The sequence below is a fragment of the Thunnus albacares genome, chromosome 14 (assembly GCF_914725855.1).
Source record: "Thunnus albacares chromosome 14, fThuAlb1.1, whole genome shotgun sequence".
Classification (NCBI taxonomy): domain Eukaryota; kingdom Metazoa; phylum Chordata; class Actinopteri; order Scombriformes; family Scombridae; genus Thunnus; species Thunnus albacares.
In genome coordinates, this window is record NC_058119.1 from 5,615,496 (window position 1) to 5,638,567 (window position 23,072).

General features: G+C 41.1%; 2 protein-coding genes across 3 annotated transcripts; both read left to right on the forward strand.

Annotated features, from left to right (window-relative positions):
• Positions 1-5,373: 5,373 nt before the first annotated feature.
• calm2a (calmodulin 2a (phosphorylase kinase, delta)) lies at positions 5,374-9,842 on the forward strand. The gene is made up of 6 exons (XM_044372754.1): positions 5,374-5,496; positions 6,435-6,465; positions 7,866-8,009; positions 8,105-8,211; positions 8,289-8,424; positions 8,556-9,842. Exons 1-6 carry the CDS (start codon positions 5,494-5,496, stop codon positions 8,582-8,584), a joined length of 450 nt encoding a protein of 149 aa, XP_044228689.1. The 5' UTR covers positions 5,374-5,493; the 3' UTR covers positions 8,585-9,842.
• A 1,133-nt stretch (positions 9,843-10,975) lies between these two features.
• On the forward strand, positions 10,976-21,215 carry stpg4 (sperm-tail PG-rich repeat containing 4). Of its 2 annotated transcripts, XM_044372753.1 has the most exons (7): positions 10,976-11,230; positions 11,405-11,461; positions 12,329-12,583; positions 13,647-13,711; positions 14,015-14,060; positions 17,156-17,260; positions 19,849-21,215. In XM_044372753.1, the coding sequence occupies exons 1-7, from the start codon at positions 11,141-11,143 to the stop codon at positions 19,957-19,959; spliced, it is 729 nt and encodes a 242-aa protein (XP_044228688.1). In that variant the 5' UTR covers positions 10,976-11,140; the 3' UTR covers positions 19,960-21,215. The 2 variants fall into 2 exon arrangements, with proteins under 2 accessions (XP_044228688.1, XP_044228687.1); XM_044372752.1 differs by lacking the exon at positions 10,976-11,230 and having other exon boundaries at positions 11,271-11,461.
• Positions 21,216-23,072: the final 1,857 nt, after the last annotated feature.

The following is a 23,072-nucleotide window of genomic DNA, read 5'->3' on the forward strand; positions in this document are numbered from 1 at the left end:
AAAAAAGGAACTTTCTTCTTGTAATACAGATCAAGCTGAAGCTACTGATACTTGACACTTTGTGTAAGGACACAATATGTTTAAAAATGAACATGCCACAATACTTCTTGTTAGAGTGGAAAAGCCTCTTACATTCTGAATCAAGGACACCACTCTGACTACTATAATAATAATAATAATAATGATGACTTAGTTGTAATCCATTACAACTAAGTCCTGTTTTCAAAATACAGTTTTAAAAGTAAAAGTACTCATAATGCTTTATATTCATAGATAGTTATTATTATTATGGAATTTATTGTTGTACTTGCTCACTTTATTGGATTACTAAAAAGGGAGAGAGGACAACTGCCCTGAGTCTTTAATCAGTGGTGGATGAAGTATTCAAATATTTTACATCACAATATAAAAATACTCCATTACAAGTGAAAGTCCTACATTCAAAATCGTACTTAAATAAATGTAAAAGTATTATCAGCAAAATGTACTTAAAGTACCAAAAGTAAAAGTACTCATAATGCAGCACAATAGCCCCTGTGATTGTTATATTATTATATATTATATTATTGGTTTATTATTATTGATGCATTACTGTGTATGTGTGTGTGGACATGAAGCTACAATTAACTGATTCATACTGTTAGGTAGTTTAATCAATAACAATACATCATATTTTATTAACATATATGTTTTAGAAAAATCTGAATGTGCAGAGTAACTAGTAACTACAGCTGTCAGATAAAGTGGAGTAATAGTGTATAAAGCAGAATGTTTCCCTCTGAAATGTAGTGGAGTGGAAGTATAAAGTAGCACATAAATTGAAATACAAGTGCCTCAAAATTGTACTTATGTACAGTACTTGAGTACATGTATTTTCACTTACAATAATGCATCATATCTTCTCATATGTTCTGAATGTAAAATCTTGATCTGAAAGGTAATTGGTAATTATAGTTGTCAAAAAAATGTAGTGAAGTAACAATACTTCCCTAGTAGTAATAGTGAGCAAGAAGTAGAAAGTAGCATCAAATGTAAAACTCAAGTAAAGTACAATTATTTCAAAAAGAACAGTACTTGAGTAAATGTACTTAGTTACTTTGCACCACTGCATCTGATTAGTACTCCTTTTACAACATTGTAGTCGTGTTTTGCCAGCAACCTGCACTTTCTCCTCCAGCCACCAGGTGTCACAGCTGAGTCTTCCAAACAAGGCTGATCAATCACATTTGTTTATGAGCAGGGTTTAAATAGAAACGCAGCACACTCACAGCCACACACACACATAGACGACAAGACACCTGCTCTGCAGCCTTCATCTGGAAGTGGCCTCAGCATGCGGTGGAGCCCGCTGCCCCCTGCAGAATGAGATCATCTGAGAGCGAGGCAGCCCTGCGGGTCTCCGCCACTGCAGAGTCAGACCTGGCCTATGCTACAGCCAGGGTCAAGGACAGGGCGCTGCTAAACACTCTGTCCCTGTCACCTCCTTATTTGCGGTTAAGCACTAAAGTACACACTCATGCACACAACTACTCCTGAACAACCTCTGCGGTGCTTCTCGATTTCCCCTGGTTTCAGTTTCTTCAGGATTGATTGAGAGAGTAAACTGAGATCACTTCACATACACTAGAATTCTTAAAGGAAACTTATGGAAAGAATAAAACTCCATAGCAAGAGGAACTCCTGACACCTGTGATAGACACAGCTAACAGGGAAAAGCAGATACTGAGGATGAAATCACCTTGGCGAGAGAGCTTTGTAGTGCCACACTTCTGGAAGGTTCCAAGTAGCACTGTTTCATGTGCTGCTGAAGGCTGCAGTGTTTGAACTCCAGCTCCACACTGACTGCAGCAGACAACCTGGAGGCAAGCCAGTGATGGAAAGAGGGAGGCAGGGAGAGGGACAGAGTTAGATAGAGTCAGAGAAAGAAAGAAAGAGAGAGAGAGAAAGAGAGATGGAGAGAGAGGACACGAGGGGAAATGAAAAGTGGGAGAGCGAAGATCAACCGCAGGGATTCTATTTGACAGCCAGTAAATGGTTTTGCCCCTCAGATCCCCTCAAATAAAACAACTGACATGTGCAGGTTTAGAGACGGTTGATGATCCAGTGCCAGGCCCAACAAACACAACACGTTAAAGGGATAAAACAAAAAAACAACTAAGTGCATACTTAACATTATATCCATTTCATCACTACATGTTTGAAATAAGCAGGGGATAGCAGGCTCGACCAAATCCTCTTATCTGATTTGAGGCCATTAATCATTTCTGCATCATGATGTAATTTTGGAAAACAAGTCATTTCTCAGTAACAGGTAGGCCAGCAAGGCGATGGGATTGGCTCATGTGCGGCTCGCCTGTTGTTGGACCTTATACAGCTAATAACCTTATCGCATGGTTGTAAAATCATCCACCATCAACTTTGTCCATTGACTGGGCCAGACCTTTAGCCAGCTAATGCTGGTAAACATTACTAATACTCTTCAGAAATAGCACAGATCGAAATTGCCTTCACATCATAAAAAATACATGTGCAAATGAACACACCTCCTCCACGTCATATTTACCATCAGTGTGCACACACACACAGATGCATTTGCATACAGGCATGTAGGCTAATCTCACATATACACACGTGTGCGGATGTTCAAACACACTCTGGAGAGCAAACAGATGTAGGCCTGCATGTGCGGAGACATACACACTCACAATGTAAAGGTCTTTTCACTGATAGTAGCTTCACATGCATGACACACAAACAACTACCATTCTCTCCCATGAAAGGTGATCCGCTCCCTTGGCATTGAACCAGCAGGTGCATTACAAAGCCTCATTCATTAATAATGGCGGCTGCGTCTTTCAGTTACACAGGTAAACATCTTCTCATATTTGTCACCAAGACTTTATCTCTCAAAGTCCTCACATGCCACTTAGGTACACAAATTAGCCGTCTCATCAAGCTTTTGCGTGGAAGCTGCTTTATTTTAGAACATGATTGCGCAATATCACTACCCTGCACTGTACCACTGCATGTCTCACGTGCTGTGTGCCAGCCCGGCCCGCCCCCATTGCCAAAAATTGAACTGACCCACATGGTAGCTTTTTCTGCGGAGGGAACAATGCTAACTGCTATCAGCGGGAGTGATGTTACAGGCCATCGGGAGGTGACATTAATGAAGATGGAGGGATGACTTCAGCCTTGCCTCTGCTGAACTGAAGTGACCTTTGACCCCCCCTGCGGTGTGGAAATGAACGCTGCCGTTTTATATAAATGCTCCGGGTTGGGCTGTGCCTGATAAGGGCTCATTACATGAGGAAGTTACATATTCACAGAGCTGATAAGAGGAGAGGGAAACATAAAAGGAATATCTTTTTTGGAGTGCACACACACTGATTAACCTGGGTAACCATTCATAATGCAAAAACAACACTGTAACACATATTATATTGTCCTTCATGTTGTGAGCAAGTCCTCCTTGGCTTACATCGTGGAGATTGGTTTCAGGTTTTATAGACCATTAAGTCATGTCTCCTGTGTTCCAATATGCCCTTTCCATATTAACCCCCAACCAAGTCACCTTTGACCTGCAGCTGGTCCTCTGAGACCTGGGGATCATTGAAGGGCATCTCATCAACCAACCAAACTGCTGATTCTGCATATTGGATGAAGTGCGGCTATAGAGATTGGGCAGAGGACAAAGTAGAGTGCTTTTCTGATTCTGAAATATTTATGACCCTACAGTAAACCATTGTCTCCCAACAATTGTATTATTGGGGCAATTCACCACAGATGTTGCATAATAACATCTCAAAAACGTGAACGCCAGGGGACATACAGTTAAGTTTTCATGGCCACTTATAAATATTAGTCTCCAAGTGTTTTCAGTGAGGCGTGAGGTGAATTCATACACTGCTACATACAGTCATTTACACATGCTCCAGCTTATCTGGTTCTTGTGACAGATTTAGGCCTTTGTGCCGTCACCTTTGGAATTACATAATCTGCAGAGTGTCATAACCCCCCGTAGCAGAAAAACAGATTTAAATGAAAAGAATCCAATGTGCTCCAGATTAGCAAGGTTGGAAAAAATCTAGCGGATTCTGAGGCTGTTCAGCTGATCACATGCCACAGGCAGCATCACCTCTGCAAACAGTGCAGATGGATGTGGGAACCACTTTGGATCCTCATGTCTTGCATGTGTGAGATGTTCAGCTTTTCACAATCCCAGCTCTCTACATACAGTGTGACATCTGTATCTAATAATAAGAGAGGCAGTAGAATTGGGAGTTAGAGCGGCTGTTTTGGGACATACTGTAGAGATTCTAGTGCATTCTCTGTGTGGTTCCTCAAATCCTTCTTCTCGCGCATCTCTGTCTACCTTCCTCCACCTCCTCCACAGCATCTCCCATGGGACCAGGCCAGAGACAGGTGGTCACTGGGAGACAGGAGAGCAGCCAGGCATAAGCAATCAGGCTATCAGATACTCCATCCACACCAGCAGCATAATTAGACCTGAGAACCCACAGTCATCTGACAGCAATGCCTGCGACAGACCCAGTCACATATCACACATCTAAATGCGCATGCATGCAGACACTACACAGATGCACAAACTATTATCTATTACAAACTATTAAACCCAAAACACCTCAGCCCTGACACTGCATCTCATTATGCATAAGATGCAGCAAACAGGAGGAACTTTACTTAAGAGCCACACTGAACTACATCACAGTCTGTTGTAACCTTGTAAACCTTGTAAACAACAATCTGAAAACAGCATGGGTATCAATATGCAACTGAAAATACAAGTAATGTAATCAGAAATGAGCCAAGTGCAGCAACAGGAAATAAGAGAAGCTCATGGAAGTACAAATTGGGTCAGTAAAGCCCTAGTTACAAATGATAAACTATGTTCCTGGTAGCTAATTACTTATCAAAACTGTCTTATTGGGTCTCCCTAAAGATGATGCCCATATGTATACACACTATGCAACAAGCTTGTCTGCCATGCCTGTGGCACTGACTGGGATGTCTATGGATAAGATGCAGCGGCAGCGCAGACCATGGGAGTGACGCATTGCAGGTACAAACACACCAATCAGAGCGCGCGATTTCTTTCAGCTACGTCTTGTGCCCCATCACAGAGTAGCAGAAAGTATTCATACGCCGTTATGTAGACTGCCAGCGGTACGCAATATCATTCCAAATATCGACGTTAAAACTTTCACAAACGTCATACATGGGTATTACAATTGTTTCTTGATTTTACTGTGTAGATAATGATTTCTACAAATATGATTTTAATTAATTTAGTAACTGAGGAAAAGGGGGAAGTTGGCGGAGTGATATTGAAAAGAGGAGGAGTTTAGGATAGCCGTTAAAGGCGAGTCCAGTTGGCTCTTCCTCACTGTGTTCATAGAGACTGTCAGTTTCGTGTCGGCTTTGGCTTTCTTACGGATTTTGTTGTGAACCAGCCGCTGCATCTACGTCGAAATGGTAAGAAAAACAAGATTATGTTTTCTCTCTCCAGTCTATACTCGTCTGAGAGCCCCGTAGCAACTTTTTCAATGTTTGAAGGAAATGTCATGAAAACGTAAAGTCATCCGTGGCTAAGCTGAAGCCAACATTAAAACGATGCGATGCAGTTGCCGTATAGCTAACGTAAACTAAAGCCGCAATGGCCTGAATAAATGCAGTAACGTTAACACTCGTGTGCCTAACGTAACTAAACCGTAGTTACTCTTGAAACTGTGTATCAGCGTTCCCTAACAAATCTTTTTATTCAAACCAACAGTATTCAAGCTAATGTAAGACTCGTTAAATTATGACCGTGGTCGGCGCTGATTGACAAATGTGTGACTATTTGCCAACCGGTGCCTTGCTTGTGACGACTAGCTGTATTAGTCAGTCATTCTGCTAAATGTTGAGTAACGTTGGTGTTTGTCTGAAAGGGCTGTAACTGTGAGCCGGCACATGATGGTAGCTTGCTAACTTTAGCTCCTCTAGCTAACATTTACCGCCAAATTGTATGTTGTTCATTGTCTGGGCAAAGTTAGCGTCATCCATCGTTCAAACGGAGATGGATCTAACGTTAAATGGGCGCGTACTAAATGTGATCTGACATTTTTTCGGCATTGTTTCTTTCTCCTAAGATCACATAAAAGATTGTTAGCCAACCGCATTAAATTTGCCTCTGTTTTTGTGTAGTTGTACAGCTGCTCGCATAGTTACTGCAACCTCCAGTGTAAAAAGATGTGTTTGTAAGTTAGCTTTTTAGTAAATGGATTGCCCTGACTTTGAGGTCATTCATTAAGATTTGGGATGGCTATTAAAATCTTCTTTTTCCATCCTAATTTCCATTAGGATGGAAAAGCTTGTTGTGAATATTTTCAGTTTTTGGCACATTATTAATTGCTTCATTTGCTTCTTTTCAGGCTGATCAGCTTACAGAAGAGCAGATTGCTGGTAAGACATCGCTGCATTGATCTTCTGCTTTCCTCATATCCTGCAAAATGGCCTTCGTTATGGATCCTTGCATCCCTTGCAGTGGATTTATACTTTTGCCTTTTAAGGCGTTCCACAGGGCAGCCTACTGGTCATAAAACAGGAATGAATGAAACGGCTGTTGCTTGCTGGCTTTGGAGCACAGAAGGACTCCCTCATGGAAAACTTTGCATTTTCATGGTTGCTGTGTAATAAATGATGTAATCTGGAAGGGGTGTGCATTCTGGTGAGGTGTTGGCAGTCACCTTTTTACATGCTGTGCATGATGTGTCCTTTGCCCTGGGTGTGTTCTCATCAGACGGAATGCTTACATTACAGTAGTAACTTGGGCTTAGCGTCCTGATGTTATAAGTTTTAATCTAGGTCTTGTCATAAGGCATGCAGTAGGAGTGTCCCCTGAGGCATTGTTGCCAGTTGCTTGTTTTTTATCATGCTTTTCATGTCTAAAATGTGGCATGGTACAATTGTAATGCTAGTTTTATATCTTGTTAATCTGCTTCCGTTGACTTGAGTCAGTCTATGTCTCATGTTTCACAATATCCTGATCATATGGAATAAGCCCTTAGTGCGTTAACAACTTGCTTGATGTTTTGCTGACACGTGGCAGTTTTTAAATTGTCAGTTTCTTTGAACAACAAGAGATCATGCACCAGCATGCCTCTGTTGATGTGGAAGTCAACAGTAATGTTAAGCACCTGCAGTGATGTGGGCTTCTAACAATCCATATCATTGGATTTCCCTTACATTTCCTGCAGTTGATGCAGATTGTAGGCCTTCTCTCATAACAAAGGGTGTTGCCTTGTGTGTTTGACCCTGCAAATGGCAGGGCAGGTTGTAGTTTTTATGATGCTGACAAGCTGCTGCATGCCACTACACATTGCCCATTGGCCTCATCACACTTGATGAGTGTGTCATTGTTCGTCATCCCTCACGGCTCCACCAAACCACACAGGCTGTCATTCGCTGCTGACTCTGCCCTTCTGCTTGGTCTCGTGGTCGCTATCCTTGTTTAGCCAGAAACGACTGCAGCTGGAACTCAAAACAGAAGGGCTCATCAGTATGCTGTAGCCAGTTTATAACTGAAACATGAGTGATGTAATGCCCTTTTGAGTCTTGAGCTAATTCAGGGTTTGGGTCAGTGTGATTGGCAGACTTGAGGATAAGATGAAGACTTGGTTATGCAAGGTTGCCTGAAAGCCTTTACATGGATTTTCTATATTTTCTGCTATAGATTCAGATTCTGCAGTGTTGGTATTTTACACCCACTGTCATACTGTCTTGCCAGTTCTGTTGTGTATGTCTTGCTTTTGGTGTGACATCTGCTGTACTAAACAAGCCCATGTACTTTTTCTTACTAACAGAGTTCAAGGAGGCATTTTCGCTCTTTGACAAGGATGGAGATGGCACCATCACCACCAAAGAGCTGGGCACAGTCATGCGTTCTCTGGGCCAGAACCCCACAGAGGCAGAGCTGCAGGACATGATCAATGAAGTGGATGCTGATGGTGAGAACTCAATTTGGCTTCAAAACCTGCTAACCACACATACTGTAGATTCGCTGGATGGAAATCCCTCACCATGTCTGTTTTTATGTCTTCAGGAAATGGAACGATAGACTTCCCGGAGTTCCTGACCATGATGGCAAGGAAGATGAAGGACACAGACAGCGAGGAGGAGATCAGAGAAGCATTCCGTGTCTTTGACAAGGTAAATACTGTCTGCACTCCCACACATGTATGTATAACATTAAAAAAAATTTGCTTACTAACTGATCTAATTTTCAGGATGGCAATGGATACATCAGTGCTGCTGAGCTGCGCCATGTGATGACAAACCTCGGAGAGAAGCTGACTGATGAAGAAGTGGATGAGATGATCAGAGAAGCAGACATTGACGGAGATGGACAGGTCAACTATGAAGGTTGGTAGATGTTGGATTTTATGTTTTTTTTTGTGTGTTTTTTTTTTTTTTTAATAAATATGATTGTTTTTACTCATTTGACACTGAGTCTCAACATTTTTGTTTCTCCTTCCTTTTTTTTTTTCCTGCAGAGTTCGTACAAATGATGACGGCGAAGTGAAGGCCTTGTACAGATTTCGTATATAAATAATTTGCCTTTTTTTCTTTGTGTAATTTATCTGTAAAATCTTAATAGCCCCCCTTCGTCCCTGCCCCTTCTGCTGTCCAAAGGAACTGCATGTAAACTGCATAGGCTCTTGTCCCCATGTCCCTTTCTTTTGCTGTCATGGTGTTTTGGAGTGACGGAACGGTCATACAACCAGATGCCCGTGGAGGCCCCTGGGAGCCAGAGAACTTCGAATCTTCCTGTCTTGTGCTCGGGGCCCCTCCACGCATGGCGACATTGGAAACCTGTCAGCTGGTTGTCACTTGGCAACACTGTTGGCATGGAAACAATGTAGAGGAGTTAAACTCTGCATGGACTACGGACAAAGTATATATGGAAAATCTCTCAGCATTGCACTACTGCAAAAAAATGACACGGGTGTATCTCCTAGGTACTCGTACAAACTCTTTTTGTATCTGCTGTTCTATATACCAGAAAACGACTAATCTTACCATGCTTTTTAATGTTTTACTCACTACTTTTGCTTTTCTTTCTTTCTTTTTTTTTATGGCCTCTGGTCATGCCTCAAATAATCCATTCCAAGTTGTATATTTTTGTTTTCCAATAAAATTTACAATCTACCCGGATTTGAAAATTGTCTTGTTTTCTCAGTTATAATGGATCCTTGAGTTTGTATACCCTGTAATAATTCCCATTTTTGTATTGAGGACAGGATGCTCCATTTTTGATAGGATTTTTTTTTTTTTTTCTTGTTGCTTAGAATACACATGAAATGTTTACCATTTTAAGTGTCCCCTGTTAATTCCCAAAAGCACTGAGGAGCATCAGCCAATGCCTCTTAATGTTCAGATAAGCTCAGATCAAATCTGTATTGTCATTAAATAAAAGCACTGAGTGGGATCAAAGGCTTCTATCTTGAAGTGCCCACAGTGGTACTCGACATTAGATTAGCCTTGTACTGTCCAGCTCCCTTACTGACTGCATAGGCCATGTGTTGTCTGCTGCTGTTGGCACAGCACCATGTAGAAGCTGACTAACTCATGTCTTACTTGGCATTTGCCCCCAATCACGAGGTGCAGGTGATCGAGAGTACATCAGAAACCATGGTGTAAATAGAGGTGTACCTGTTTTTTTTTTTTTTTTTTTTTTTTTTTTGTTAATTTCTGATTATTGAGTTTGTTACAGTAGCTTGCAGAGATACTAAGTTTGTTATTTTGATGAATGACAAAATAAAGCTCTATTGTGGACCTCTGCTCTGCCTCCTGTGTCAATTTTATGCAAGCTGCTTCTAGTTTATGCCTCTGATCCTGTGCAGTGACTGAATTAACACTTCCATAATGCTAAAGAAGAAAAAAATGAAGGTGTTATGTGATGGTTTTGACTGTGTTGAGTAGTAGGGGGGCAGCAGTTTGTCGCTTGGTCAGATGTACATATTATTCATGAGTCTCTGTAGATGCATATTCAAGCATTTAGCACATCACAAAATGCACTTAAGTAACAAGCCATACTCTAACAAGGACTATAATGTAAAGAGGTAATTTACTCACCTCATTTGATTTTTCTAAGTCTTGTCGTGTGTGCTGCTATAAAAAGTTTATTATCAACTAAATTTCCAAGACAGAACAAAAAGGAACACCACTACCCACAGCAATTTCAGGTGTGAATCGATGACACAAGTGGCTCTCATCTTGTCAAAACCAATTATCACAAGTCTTAAAAAACTCTCACAGTCGAAGTGTTGTCGCAGTCTACTTATAAAAAGCTGTTAATTACGCTGCACATGTAACACTAGTCTTGGCACTCCTCTGCATTCATGCATTGTCCAAAACAGAAAACTGAATGTACATGAGGTACTATGATGAAAAGGGACATATATGCACAGAACAGCCTCAGTGTGTTTTTAATGTGTGTGTAGCCTTCATCTCCACATGTACTCTCAGGTCACATGAGACTTCCTTGACAGGCAGTGTAAACATGATTTCTTGGCTTATTTGAACCATGCCTTCCATGTAGCCTTTGCTCCCAGAGTGAGATTTTAACTTCAGGTGATGGTCTTTAGTTATGCTGTGCTGTGTGTGTGTGCATGACATCACACTCCTGCCCAGTATGCCACAAGAGGTAAGGTACTTCAAATTTCATAAAGAGAGAAGAAACCTGTTGTGCTCCCAAAACTGTTGCATTTCAAGACCCACACCGGAAAGAATGATACATGAATTCCTGTTTTGTCTTGTACTGGATTGCAATTAGCACTGTGATGACAAGTTTTGATCGGTATCTTCTAATCAATATGACAGTATCACTCCAAATATCACAGGGATAATAATAAGAGGACTAACTGCAACATGTACAGTATGAACCTCGCATAGCTTTCAGTTAGGACACGGACTTACTCACAAACAAACTGGTCGGTGAGTCTAAATTTAGCTCTCCACCACCAGGCCAGCTTGTTGAAAAATTGATCGATAGTGGAGTCGCTGCTATAGTAACAGTCACAGTTTTAATGGTGGTCAGGTGTCACTGGATCTCCAGTCAACCAGATAGTGAACGACAATGAGTACAGTGCAGGGTACGGCCACACGGAAAAACAAAGCTGCCTCTAAAGTCAGTGACATGTCCAGGGGTGGTAATAGAACAGATAAGGTAAGGCTCTTTAAAGCCCTTGTAACTGTGTGTGGTTAATTAGAACAAGCAGAACTGGTAAAGCACAAGATGATACATGTGGGAGACTCATCAACACATTGTTGGCATAGCAAAGTCATCATAGCAGAAACAGTCTCTACCATCTCGTGGCTTATGTCCTGTTTTTATCTGCAGGGTGATGACAAGGTGGACCTGTGTGGCCGGGGGCGCTGGTGGCTGGGAACACTGAAAGTAGGTGTCTGTCATACTGCAGTATGGTTTCATAGCCTGTCTTTGGAGCGGAGGCTGCTATGCTGTCGCCTGTGCGGGCCAAAACACTTGTCACTGGTTTGCCATTTCAAAGTGGCTCATTAGCTCATGCACAACTATAGCAGCACTGGTACATATTACCTTCAGGTAGCTTCCAACAGCTGTGATTTCAGCGAGATACCGCACTCCCTCACTGACATATCATGTTCTATTAACTGTCAGTTAATAGCTTTTAATGGACAGCACTATCCCAGTGTTTCTGTCCAAAGTGTGCAGTCTGGTAGAAATAAATTCAAACACTTACACTGCAGTGAGTCCAGTCCCTAAGTGCTTAACAGTACATTAATGGTAATGACACTTAGACCTAATTAATTATCAGTTTATTTTAATGTGAACCCAGCTCCCAGGCTCCATTGTTAATCAGCTGCCTTCTTCTGTCTGTGAATGTATCCTATACAGCTGACAATAGGCCAGGCGGCTTAGTGTTAGTGCAGCAAACATAGCTTGTTTGCTGTGCATTTACTGTATATACTCTGCTTGTACAAATAGGCATTTCATTTTGAAACGTCTAAATTTAGATTATTGTTTGGCTAGGACGCCAGTCAGCATTTGTAGGTGAATAGGCCTGAAGTTAAAAGCTTCCTCTTCTTAATCGTATTTGAAAACTCAACATTCATACTGACCTTCATACCATCATTTATCTTTATTTCCTATGTTCCTTTTCAAAGTTATTATACAATGATCCAGTGGTGGCTGCAACATGGCAGCAATACAGTTAAGTGTACAACCCTAGCACAAAGCGATGTGGTCTTACATTATCTAAGCTTCTCTCCTCTCACTTTATTCTAGGACACACCCATCCCAGGTTTCTATCACATCCGGGATTTCATTGAGGAAGCTGAACTGAACCCGGTGAGGAAGACCTACGGGTTTAAAGGCTTGGGCAGGAAAGCCCAGACTGTGGGCGTGCACAAGGGGGATCTGCTGCTGCCTGGGGCGTACGAATACACCGACGCTACCCAGGAGATCCTGATGCACCAGGCTTCCTACTCTTTCAAAAACTGCCCACGGCCTGACATCATCACCCTGGGCATCAGGGACAAGGTGCGGTTCAGGCATGACCTTTATCCTTCCTACTGCTGGCATATGGGACACGTTTAAGAAATAGTTGAATATATGGGGGAAAACACTTTTAACTAACTTATATGTAATGTATATATGTAATAAATCTACAAACAGAAAAGCCAAAATGTAATACCTCTAATGCCATAAGGTTTGAAATATAGTATAAGTGTGTTTTTACCATTTCTTATTGGTTATTACAGTGCAGACTGGTATCAATTTGCAAGTAACAAGAATAAAGGGAGTATATATCTTAGATTTTGATCAAATATCTTGATGTTTTGTATGCTGCTCTAAAATAAGCATAATGGTAATCTATATATTTTACCAATAACATTAGATATGATTTCAAGAGTGATTATTGGTAGGATCTATGCCACTACACCACCTTGATTGTAGTATATATTTCTTATCCCAAGGGTGTCACTTACTTAAGCAGTATTTATCAGTTGCTCTGTTTGATAGTCTACTTGGCAGCGGCGTCTACTCATCATCACAGTACCTGGCTTAAAAATACAGCAGGTGCTAGGGCTGAATAATATATCAAGATTTTGTCAGTATTGTGATTTGAGACTTGATATTGTCTTAGATTTTGGATATGGTAATATCGTGATATGGCATAAGTGTTGTTTTTTCCTGGTTTTAAAGGCTGCATTACAGTAAAGTGATGTCATTTTCTGAACTTACCAGACTGTTCTAGCTGTTCTATTATTTTCCTTTACCTACTTAGTCAATATATCATTTTATATCCTTTTTATATATTACTGATGATTATTTGTAAATATTTTGTTTAAGCACCAATAGTCGTCCCCACAATATTGTCGCAATATCGACATTGAGGTAATATTGTGATATTTGATTTTGTCTGTATCACTCAGTCCTAGTAGGTGCTCTTAAAAAAGCTCCTGCAGCAGACTAACTGAAAACAGAGGATATGTTGGAAAGAGAAGCGTGTTGTTGGCGATGTAACACAGCAGACACAAAACAAACCCATGGTTCAACTGTCATATATATCTAAACACTTTATCTTTATTCCCTCTGCCAGCATATAAACACTTCACCGTGTGACTACACTGTGACAGCCAAACCAGTGGAGAAGATTCCCTGCAAGTAAGCACTCGACAAACAGCCTCTCTTTAACTCTCAGATCACAGCAGAGCAGACAACCTATGAATCATCCCTTGATCGCTGAATCCTTCCTCTTCACACAACTTCTGCTTTGCTCTCTCATCTCCTCACAGCACAAAGATGGAGGAGCAATCACCAACCTGCTCTCTCATTTTCTCTGCCTCTGATCATGCACGGCCTTATTCTTTTCTTCTCTCACTCTTCCCCTCACTGTTCTTCTGTCTTTTCTTTTTTTTTATTATTATGACAGCCACCCCCCCTCTTTCTTCTCTCCTCTCCTTGCAGGCATGTGATGTTTCGGTCGACTGTGCAACGGATCAGCTTTCCGCCTGTAAGTATCTAGTCACCAAGGCTGGTTATTAGGACCATTCAGTCTTTCCATTGCCCACAAAAAGGCTTCATTACAATACACTTTCAATAGGTTCTGGTTACAAACTGTGACCTACTGTAGTGTGTATCTGGTATGTGCTGTACATGAGCTAGTTATGACAACCACTAGGGTCAAAGAAAACCAATCCCACAGCCTGTCTGATTGTATCATTTGCCCCATTTGAGGGCCTGTTATGGCACTGCACTGGCTGACCAGTCAGCTTTGGCTCATATTGCAGTGTTGCAGCCTTAGCAGTGTGTCCATGCTGGTAGCTGATGGATATTTGAGCCGTGCTGGCAGCTGCTGAGTGTTGACAGAGAAGGAAAGGTGCTAAGAAATCCCGAGGGTGTTATTACTGCAGACTTGGGAGCAGTTTTCTGCTGTTAGTGGTGTCACAGCGACTCTAAGACAAGTTTGTTGTCAAAGGTTAAGCAGTTACACAAATCCTGCAGTGAAGTTACAGAAAGCACAGATCATTCAGATGGATGACCTGTCGGAGGTACACAGATATTAGCAGATCAAAGTTGAGGTTTAATGGTTTATACTGGGAACTCTAGGTCCATCCTGAGATGGGGGGTAAGAATTTCAGATTTTTCTGAGCCATGCCTCTCAGCTAGGAGTAAAATGAAATTGATTTCCTCACATACAGAGAGAAACCTCCAGTGAACTGAAGATGTTTGGGAGCACAACAAGAAAGATATATATTCTCTTTTTTTCTGATTTTGACTTAATTTCTCCATCCTGAGGCCACTGTGTGTCCTAGATTTACATGTTGTGCTTTTTTGCAAAATCGACTGCACGTGCTGCTCGGAAGGAACAAATCCTCCCTTGAGATTCAAGCCTGTTTGAATTAAACTCATAATCCCAGACATTTTCATATGAATAAATGTCCTATTGCTGTAGCTAAGGAGTGATTCAACTTTTAACTACTGCATGAGAACCTGCTACTCTAAACACCTGCTAGCGGCATGGCTCTATCGATGTTGGTCTGTCAATCGTTCCACCACTTTGGTCCAATATCTCAACATCTATTGGATGGATTGCCATGAAATTGTATACAGACATTCATGGTTCCCACAGGATGATTCCTAAAGATGGTAATCTTCTGTCTTTTAATCTAGTGCCACCAGCAGCTTAAAGTTTTCACTTATCCAGTGAAATATCTTAACATCTACTAGATGGATTGGCACAATATTTTGTACAGATATTCATGGTTCTAAGAGGATGTATCCCAATGACTTTGGTGATCCCTTGACCTTTTCTCTTGCACCACCATGAGGTTAACCTTTGTTGTTTTGACTGAAATATCTTGATAATTACTGGATGGATTGCCATGAAATTTGGTACAGACATCCATTGTCAAATGAAGAAGCACCTCAACCTCATCGAATTTATGCTGGTGGCCTGAGGTTTACCACACATTATGCTGAATCAAAGCCCCACATGAGTTGAAAAACCACTACTTATAAACTTTCAAACATCACACAAGGCACCCTATAGGACAGACATCTATTGTCCCCTCCAAAACCCTTTGGAGTACATGAATGGATGTCTTTTATGGAAGCAAAAATAGCCACACCATTAACTTTTTCCAAATCAAGAAAAGCAAGAATATGTTGTAAAATATTTGATTTCAGAAATGAGTTTTCCAGTTGATTTAAGGAGTACTGTACAGCAAGGTCTTGGCTCAAAAATAGGTCAAAGTTTAAAAGTTTCACAGACATTCGCAGCATGTGCCAGTTACCTACGCCACACAGGAAAATGTTTCAAACGTGCTGTGCCATAGTAGAAAAGTAGGCCAGGTGCTTTGGCTCAAACACACTGACACACACACACACACACACACACACAATGAGGTTTCATAATGGCAGTAAGACAGTTTCACTCTTCTCGTCCTGCCCGCCAGCTCCTGTGAAATACACCTGCATTAGCACCTCTGGGAGCATCATGCAGGCTTGCAGGGCCAGCAGGCCAGTTGCCGAGGATCAAGTGAACTGGCAAGTGGGATCAAATGGCACGTAATGGTAGCAGCCATCCCTCCAAGGAGCAGAAGAGAGGAAAAGACACCTTCCTCTCTCCCTAGGTCAGAATCAGAGAGTGGCTGAAAATGAAGGGCTGGTCCTGTGTTCAGGGACAGGGAGACAGTTTTATGTCTGAGAAGGAGGGTGGAGGGAGGGTGATGCTATTTCTGCATGGCACGCCGCTGGTGATGACCAGTATGTGTGTTAGTGGGTAAGAGGAAAGGAGAAGTGAAAGGCAAGAGAGAGGGAGAGAGATGGACTGACTTTTGACAGAGACTAACCTTAAACATACCTAAACCACAGATCTACTGGCAAAGACCATAAAGACACGAGTCAAATGATTCGTCATAGCTCTTAAAACTATCAGACTGGGACCTCAAAATAGGTCTGGTGAATATTGTTAGTGCGTCCTTTAGATGACTGAAGTATCAGTGTGGTATAACAATAGGTTTTCATGAGCTTAGATCCAAGGATGAAGGAATTAATCTCTCATTTGGCTCTAAAATGTCAGAGGTCATGATGTTCAGTGGATCAATTAAATTAAATTTGTGTTTGGCTGGTTAAGAGCAATGCCATTTCAATTCAGATGGCACCTTAGAAATAAAGGTCTAAGCTCTCTTCTGAGAGAACCTCCATTCTTCATAGGAGCTACCAGCTAAAGCCTGGTCATCGGCTCATAGTTAGCTGTTTCTCTCTGTGTATTTAAAGGTATACTATGCAAGATTTGCATTTACGTATTATGGTTGAAGTATAGCTGAAGCCAACAGAACTACAATCCGGTTGGTTTTAACTTTAAGCTAGTGCTAACTTACATTTTCAGTAAAAATAATGGAGAAAAACAAGCCATTACTGGCAAAAACACAACAAAGAAAACTTCCTCACAAGGTTATTTTTTCACCTGAACCAAGATGAGAAATCGTGTGTGCTCACATGCTAATGATCACATGCTAGGCTTGGTCTGCTGCATACTGAAGTTTTATCACACTTTCTATCGATCAATAAATCAATACTAACTACTATCTCTGACCACCTCAGAAGGAGGGACCTGCTCCATGCCACTACAATCCACAGACTAGACCAGCAAAAGGCATCACCTCCTGCTTCAAATCCACATTGCCGCGGCTCCACTATGTGCACTCAGTGAGTTCATACTTCACTCTTACACTTCACTATTCTTCATGAACAACAGTACATTACTAAAAGTGTGACTGTAAAACTTTTTAGTTTTAGAACCTCTCAGCTGCATTATGGCATTGGCAGTTTTTTAGTAAAATGCAATATATTTATGTTTTGATTTGATTCAGTGATGATTTTATCATGATTTTGGTGGAAAACAAACACATTTGTAACATATTAGATCTTATTGGAGTAATATGTGTAAATAAAATGGAACCAATCAAATTACTTCAAACAAAGTGACAAGAACCATTATGTTTCATACCACATATAGAGATTTAAATTTTACAATTCTTTGTTTAAGTTTATTCAAAATGTTTAAAATAATACATTTATTTTGAAAAGATTTCTAATAGACATACAGAAAAAGTTAAACCTCAGCTCTAGATGAACATCACAAACAACTTAATCTAAATATCAAATAAAAAGAGGTACATTACAGAAAGCACTTCAAGTCATATTCTATATTCAACCCATGAGGTAACAAGGCTCTTAGATGGTGGATCCGATAGTGTTTCCTCTTGGAAAGTAAAAAATCCAAGTTACCTCCTCTCGAGGGGAGAGATACCTTCTGAATAGCAATATATCTTAGAGAGGAAATAGGAAGATTAAATTCAACAAAATGTGCTGCTACTGGATAATTCATGTTTTTGTATCTAAGAGTGCTCCTATGTTTAGCAATATGAGTTTTCAGTGCTCTACTCGTCTTTCCAACATATGACTTACCACAAGGGCAAGTGATAAGATAAACGACCAACTTAGTGTGATATGAAATAACTCCTTTTATAGACATCTCTTTACCTGTGTGAGGATGTTTAAAATTGTTACAATGGTAAGTTTAGTTACACTGACTACAACAACCACAGCGGTGGTTGCCCTCAGGGATAGGTATTAAAATGGCTTGGGCTGTTACTGATTGAAGAGGAGGTAAATATGAGTGTACTAGGTGGTCTCTCAGGTTTTTACCTCTTTGAATACATCATTGAGTTGACAATCAGATTCAAGTATAAGCCAGTGTTTTGTTATTATTCCCTTTATCTGTTCTGAACCCTTAGAGTACTCTAATGATTTCACTGTAGGTTTATTTTTCAGAGATCACACCTAGATCTGTCTTGTATTTTAGTGGCAGCATCATTTAGGATAGATTTTGTTGTATCCTCTTTGCTGAAAGTTGTTTTTCATTTCACTCATGTTCCTGTCAAAATCATCAGTTTTCTGGAAAATTCGTTTTAATCTGCAAACGGTAAGGGATGATCAGAGTCTGCCCTAAGTAAAGTATTTCTAGTAGTAGGTTTTCTGAACAGATTTGTATACAAGTAATTATTTTCTCTCATGATCCATAAATCTAGAAGTCTGATGTGTTTGTAGTCATAATCCATAGTAAATGGCAGGAATCAGAACATGATGGGTTTTGGACACTTTAAACAAACAAAACACATCATCCTAGTAGCTCTTCCATAAGAATATATTCTTGTGAAGCCATCGTTAGAGTAAATAAACTTCTCTTCAAACAAGCCCATATATAAGTTAGAAAAGGTTAAAAGTTAATTGTTGGTGAGAGCTGAACAGAGGAGAGCCAATCAGTTAGTTAACGTCCTGCAGGCCATCTTTTGGGGCTCCATTCGAGGTTCCTACAGAAAAAGATGTTGCCCCCACTTGCACCTTTTTTGTCTCTGTTGAATTTTTTTGATTTTCATTTCTCTAGAGAGCTTCTCCTGCATGTCTTGGTTAGCCTTAAGAAGGTCAAGGAATTTTTCTTCATGTCTGATTGCTTGGGATAGAGACAGATTTTTCTCATCAATTGATTTGCCCAATTCATCCAGGTCTTTCTTAAGTTGGTCAACAAGCAGAGTCATCAGGTCAAAAGCACACTTATTCAAGATGGCACACTGGCGTTCACAGAATTCTTCTGTTTTTTTGCCCAGCATGGGTTCCTTCTGCCATCTAAGACCTCGGGGAATGACTCCTTGTCTGCCGTAATCACTCAAAGTAATTACATGTAGGTGGGTTTTGACCTGGTGTCTGGAAAGGTTGAACAGTTCATTGGAGACCTCTGTAGACTGTGGCAGTGACTGGTCTGTGGATGATACCTTCTCTTTGGTGTTGGCAGAATTCAAATGATCCTGGTCTGGTCAGGATCTAACAGTTGTGTTGACTGTATAGTAGACATCTTGGAGCTCTTTTACTTTTGGTTGCAGGATACAGAAGACAGATATAATGGAAAAGTAACACACACCAAGGGCTGTAGTGAGGTGCTGATCACTGGAAGTAGATATGAAAGTAGGAAAACAGTGTCGCACACTCTGACTCCCTATGCATTTTATTCAATATAACCTAGCTTTGTCTGTCTTTCTCCCCCACTGTATAACATGAGCTCCCTCTCCTCCTTATCCTTGTCTTATTGATTAACGTTTCTTAACCAACAAGATGAAGAAAATAAATGAAAAACTAGAAAAACTACCATGTTTCTCTTTTGGCTAAGTAACTTTCTTTTTGACATCATAATGAACAAAGTATGTGCGTGTATGTGGGTATTGTTTTGCATACCACAGAAGACCCCAGGACCAGGGGCCTATGAACCTTGCTGGAAGTTGGATGACCGGCTGAGCACAGAGACCACGATGGACCCGTCATTTAGCCTCTTCTTCCGTAACATTCCCTAGCTTGGACTTGATTTCCCACAATGCCCTGATTCCACCAATGTCTCCCCAATCCTGTCAGCTTACTAGCAGATCACACCTGACCCTGCCTTATTGATAAAATAAAAATAACATCGTGAATGTACAAAAGCAAGTCTCTCATTACTTGGACTAATGTTTATCTGCATGTCAGTGAGGAATTTTGTGGTCTGCCAACAACATAACAAGCTACATTCATTGTGCTCAAATTGCTTTAGTGACGCCGGCTAGGGAAGCAGAATGATCTTATCTGCAACAAAGAGTACTTCATTCCACTTAACTACATGTTCCCGGTATTGCTCTCCCCCTTCATCTCTCCTGCGCTCGCTCCTCTCTCTCCCTCTCTGTTGGCAGTCAGGCTGCTTTGCCTTCCTACTATCTCTGCCCTGCGATGCACTCAGGAGGAGGAATGCTGCTCAGCCATGCGTCACATGCACATAGCTTAATGTGGCATGCTGCACCCTCAGATAACACATTCAGTATTAGGGGCCAAGGCAGTGGCACACAATAAAACAGCTATTCTTATCGCTACCTACTCCGCATACTCTCTTTCTATCGACGAACCAAACAAACACGGCCAATAATGTCGGGACACAGCAGCGATAGGAATCACCTCCGCATGGAAAATAATGGTGGCGTAGATTACAGCGCGACAGGGAGTGGGTACAAAAATAAAAACAAACACATTGCAGAATTGTTATTAGCGTGATCCTGGTCAGGGTTTTTTTTTTTTTGATCATGTATTTATTCAGAGCAGGGTTTTGCTGAGCATGCATGCACTTTGTCAGCACTGCTTCACATTCATAGAGCTAGATAGTCACGCCTAAAAGCAGCAGAATTTTGTGCTATGGCCAGTTAGACAGTTGTTGAGGGAGTGGAGAGTTATATTCATCCATTCTGCCCACCCAGATTCTGCTGTCGAATCCAAGGATGAAAACATGTTGAACAGTAATTAAAGCCCACTTTATTAAGCTTTATTTTAGTTCTGTATTGATTTATGAGCATGAGTAATCACCCATAGCCACCAATACAGCCTGGAGTCTTTATAATGCCATTAACAAACAATAATCTACCTCTTTCATTAATAGCAAATGGGACACTTGGCTTTCATGGAAGAGTCGATTTTATTTTTAAGCTGTTTTGGAAGTAGCCACTCAGTTATATGATCAGTCTTTGTATGTTTCCATCAATAAAGCAGCGCCATGTCTGTGACCACAGTTTCCCAATAAAATAAGAACAAACTTGGTTCCACTTGTCTCTTCTTCCATGTTGGATGTACATTAAAGCTGCAATAATCAATATTTTTATATTAACAATGGATCAAGTGACTAGGTGTAATGTAAAAGGGGTCATTCAAAACCAACCATGAGTCATCAACCACTCTGCAATTTCCCTCAGCTCTACAGAGCATTTTAGCGTCTTTCAGCTTCTTGTTTTGGTTCAATCTAAATAATCAGTCTCACCCAGCAGGACAAAGTTAGCAACTGGAGGGTGACACTGGAACATTTAGCAACTAAAGAAACAGATATTTTACCTTATAGCTGGTGAAGACCAAAACAGAGCTTAAAGGAAAGTGACAATGAGACTTGCATTTGTCAGCTGACCAGAGACATGAGTCAAATAAAAGCTAATGGTACTCTGTCGGGTGCATGTGTAAATATGTAACTGCTTCTTAACTGGTTAGCCACCACAACTTCATTAGGTGATAAAAAATCAATGTTCTGTTTACATTGAAAATAATGTTTTGATTTCCCAGGTTTGAGTTGGGAATTCTGTGATCCAATCACAGAGTAATGTGCTGAGGTCACAGACGGGGCTAACTGTATTCTTATTTTGGTGTATTGTTCATATTCACAAAATATTTCAACCTTGACTTCTGACAGAGCAACATCCCTGGAGCTGGTGGGGACGCAGTATCTTGCTCAAGGGCGCTTCAGCAGGGTGAACACAGACATAAAAGACTGAGTGTAGAGGCTTATTTCGAGAACAATTTTTGATAAGAGAGGACCTGAGGGAGTTTTGCAACTTGTGAGATACCGTACATAATTAGGCATTGGATTGACTCGTCTACATGTATTGACATCAGTGAAGTGTTTTGATCGGGACAACAGTCAGGCGAGCCGTCCAGAGCTTTATCACGGCACATCTACTTTGCCTAGACTTTAATCCTCACCACTCTGTTTTCCTTCAGTTGCCGACACTTAAGAGCTTGAAGAGGTTCAAGAGCTGGGCTCTTATTCCCCATGTCATTATTCTGGAGACAAAGGAGTGCACACTTCCACCCGAAGAGGAAGACAATCTTATTAACACGGGGCTTTGCACGCAGCCTCTGGAGGGCTGGGCATGTGAGGAGGACGCAATGAGAGAGATGTGAATGTGTGTGTGTTTGCAAGTGATGAGCAGCCATTCTGCCTGTGGTCAAGGCACCAAGCCCCCAGTAATCTCTGTGTCTCTCAACCCCCGGAGCCCTTCCTCCCTTCTCATCTCAGTGATCTCCACGGTCCAGCACTGATCTCTGACATATGCCTCATACTGACGACTTAACACCCTCCATCTCCCACAGCCTGCCTCGACCACAGGCACGACCAGGCACCCGCTCTTTCACTGTCAAGCAAGGTCTCCCTCGTAGACATACATTGCTTCAAAGAGTGCGCACGCGGGCACACAATGAAATGAAAGCACACACGTGTGCATGCACTTGTGATCCTTTGTTTTTTAAAAACCCCAAAATTAGTATGCATGAACCTGCAAACACATGCTCACACATTCTCATTTCTCAAAGGTTCTGTGTGCTAGTGATCACAACATTCTTTAAAAATATACAATATTTATCAATCATTTTATATAAAGGTCTTTAATAACTAGTACGAACATTTTTATATAAATAAATAAAACCTCTGAAAGATGAATGTGGGCCTTGCATCTGCACTTTGCAAGGAAAATGATCAGGACGCTAGGCAAAGCACGCACCACAGTAGAAACTACCGTGCACAGCATGCACTGCACAAAACCTACCATAAACACAATCTTTTCATCTGTGCTATTTCCTGTCAAGAGTGGTGACAAGGCGATTTAAGTGTGATTTAAGATGCGAGTTA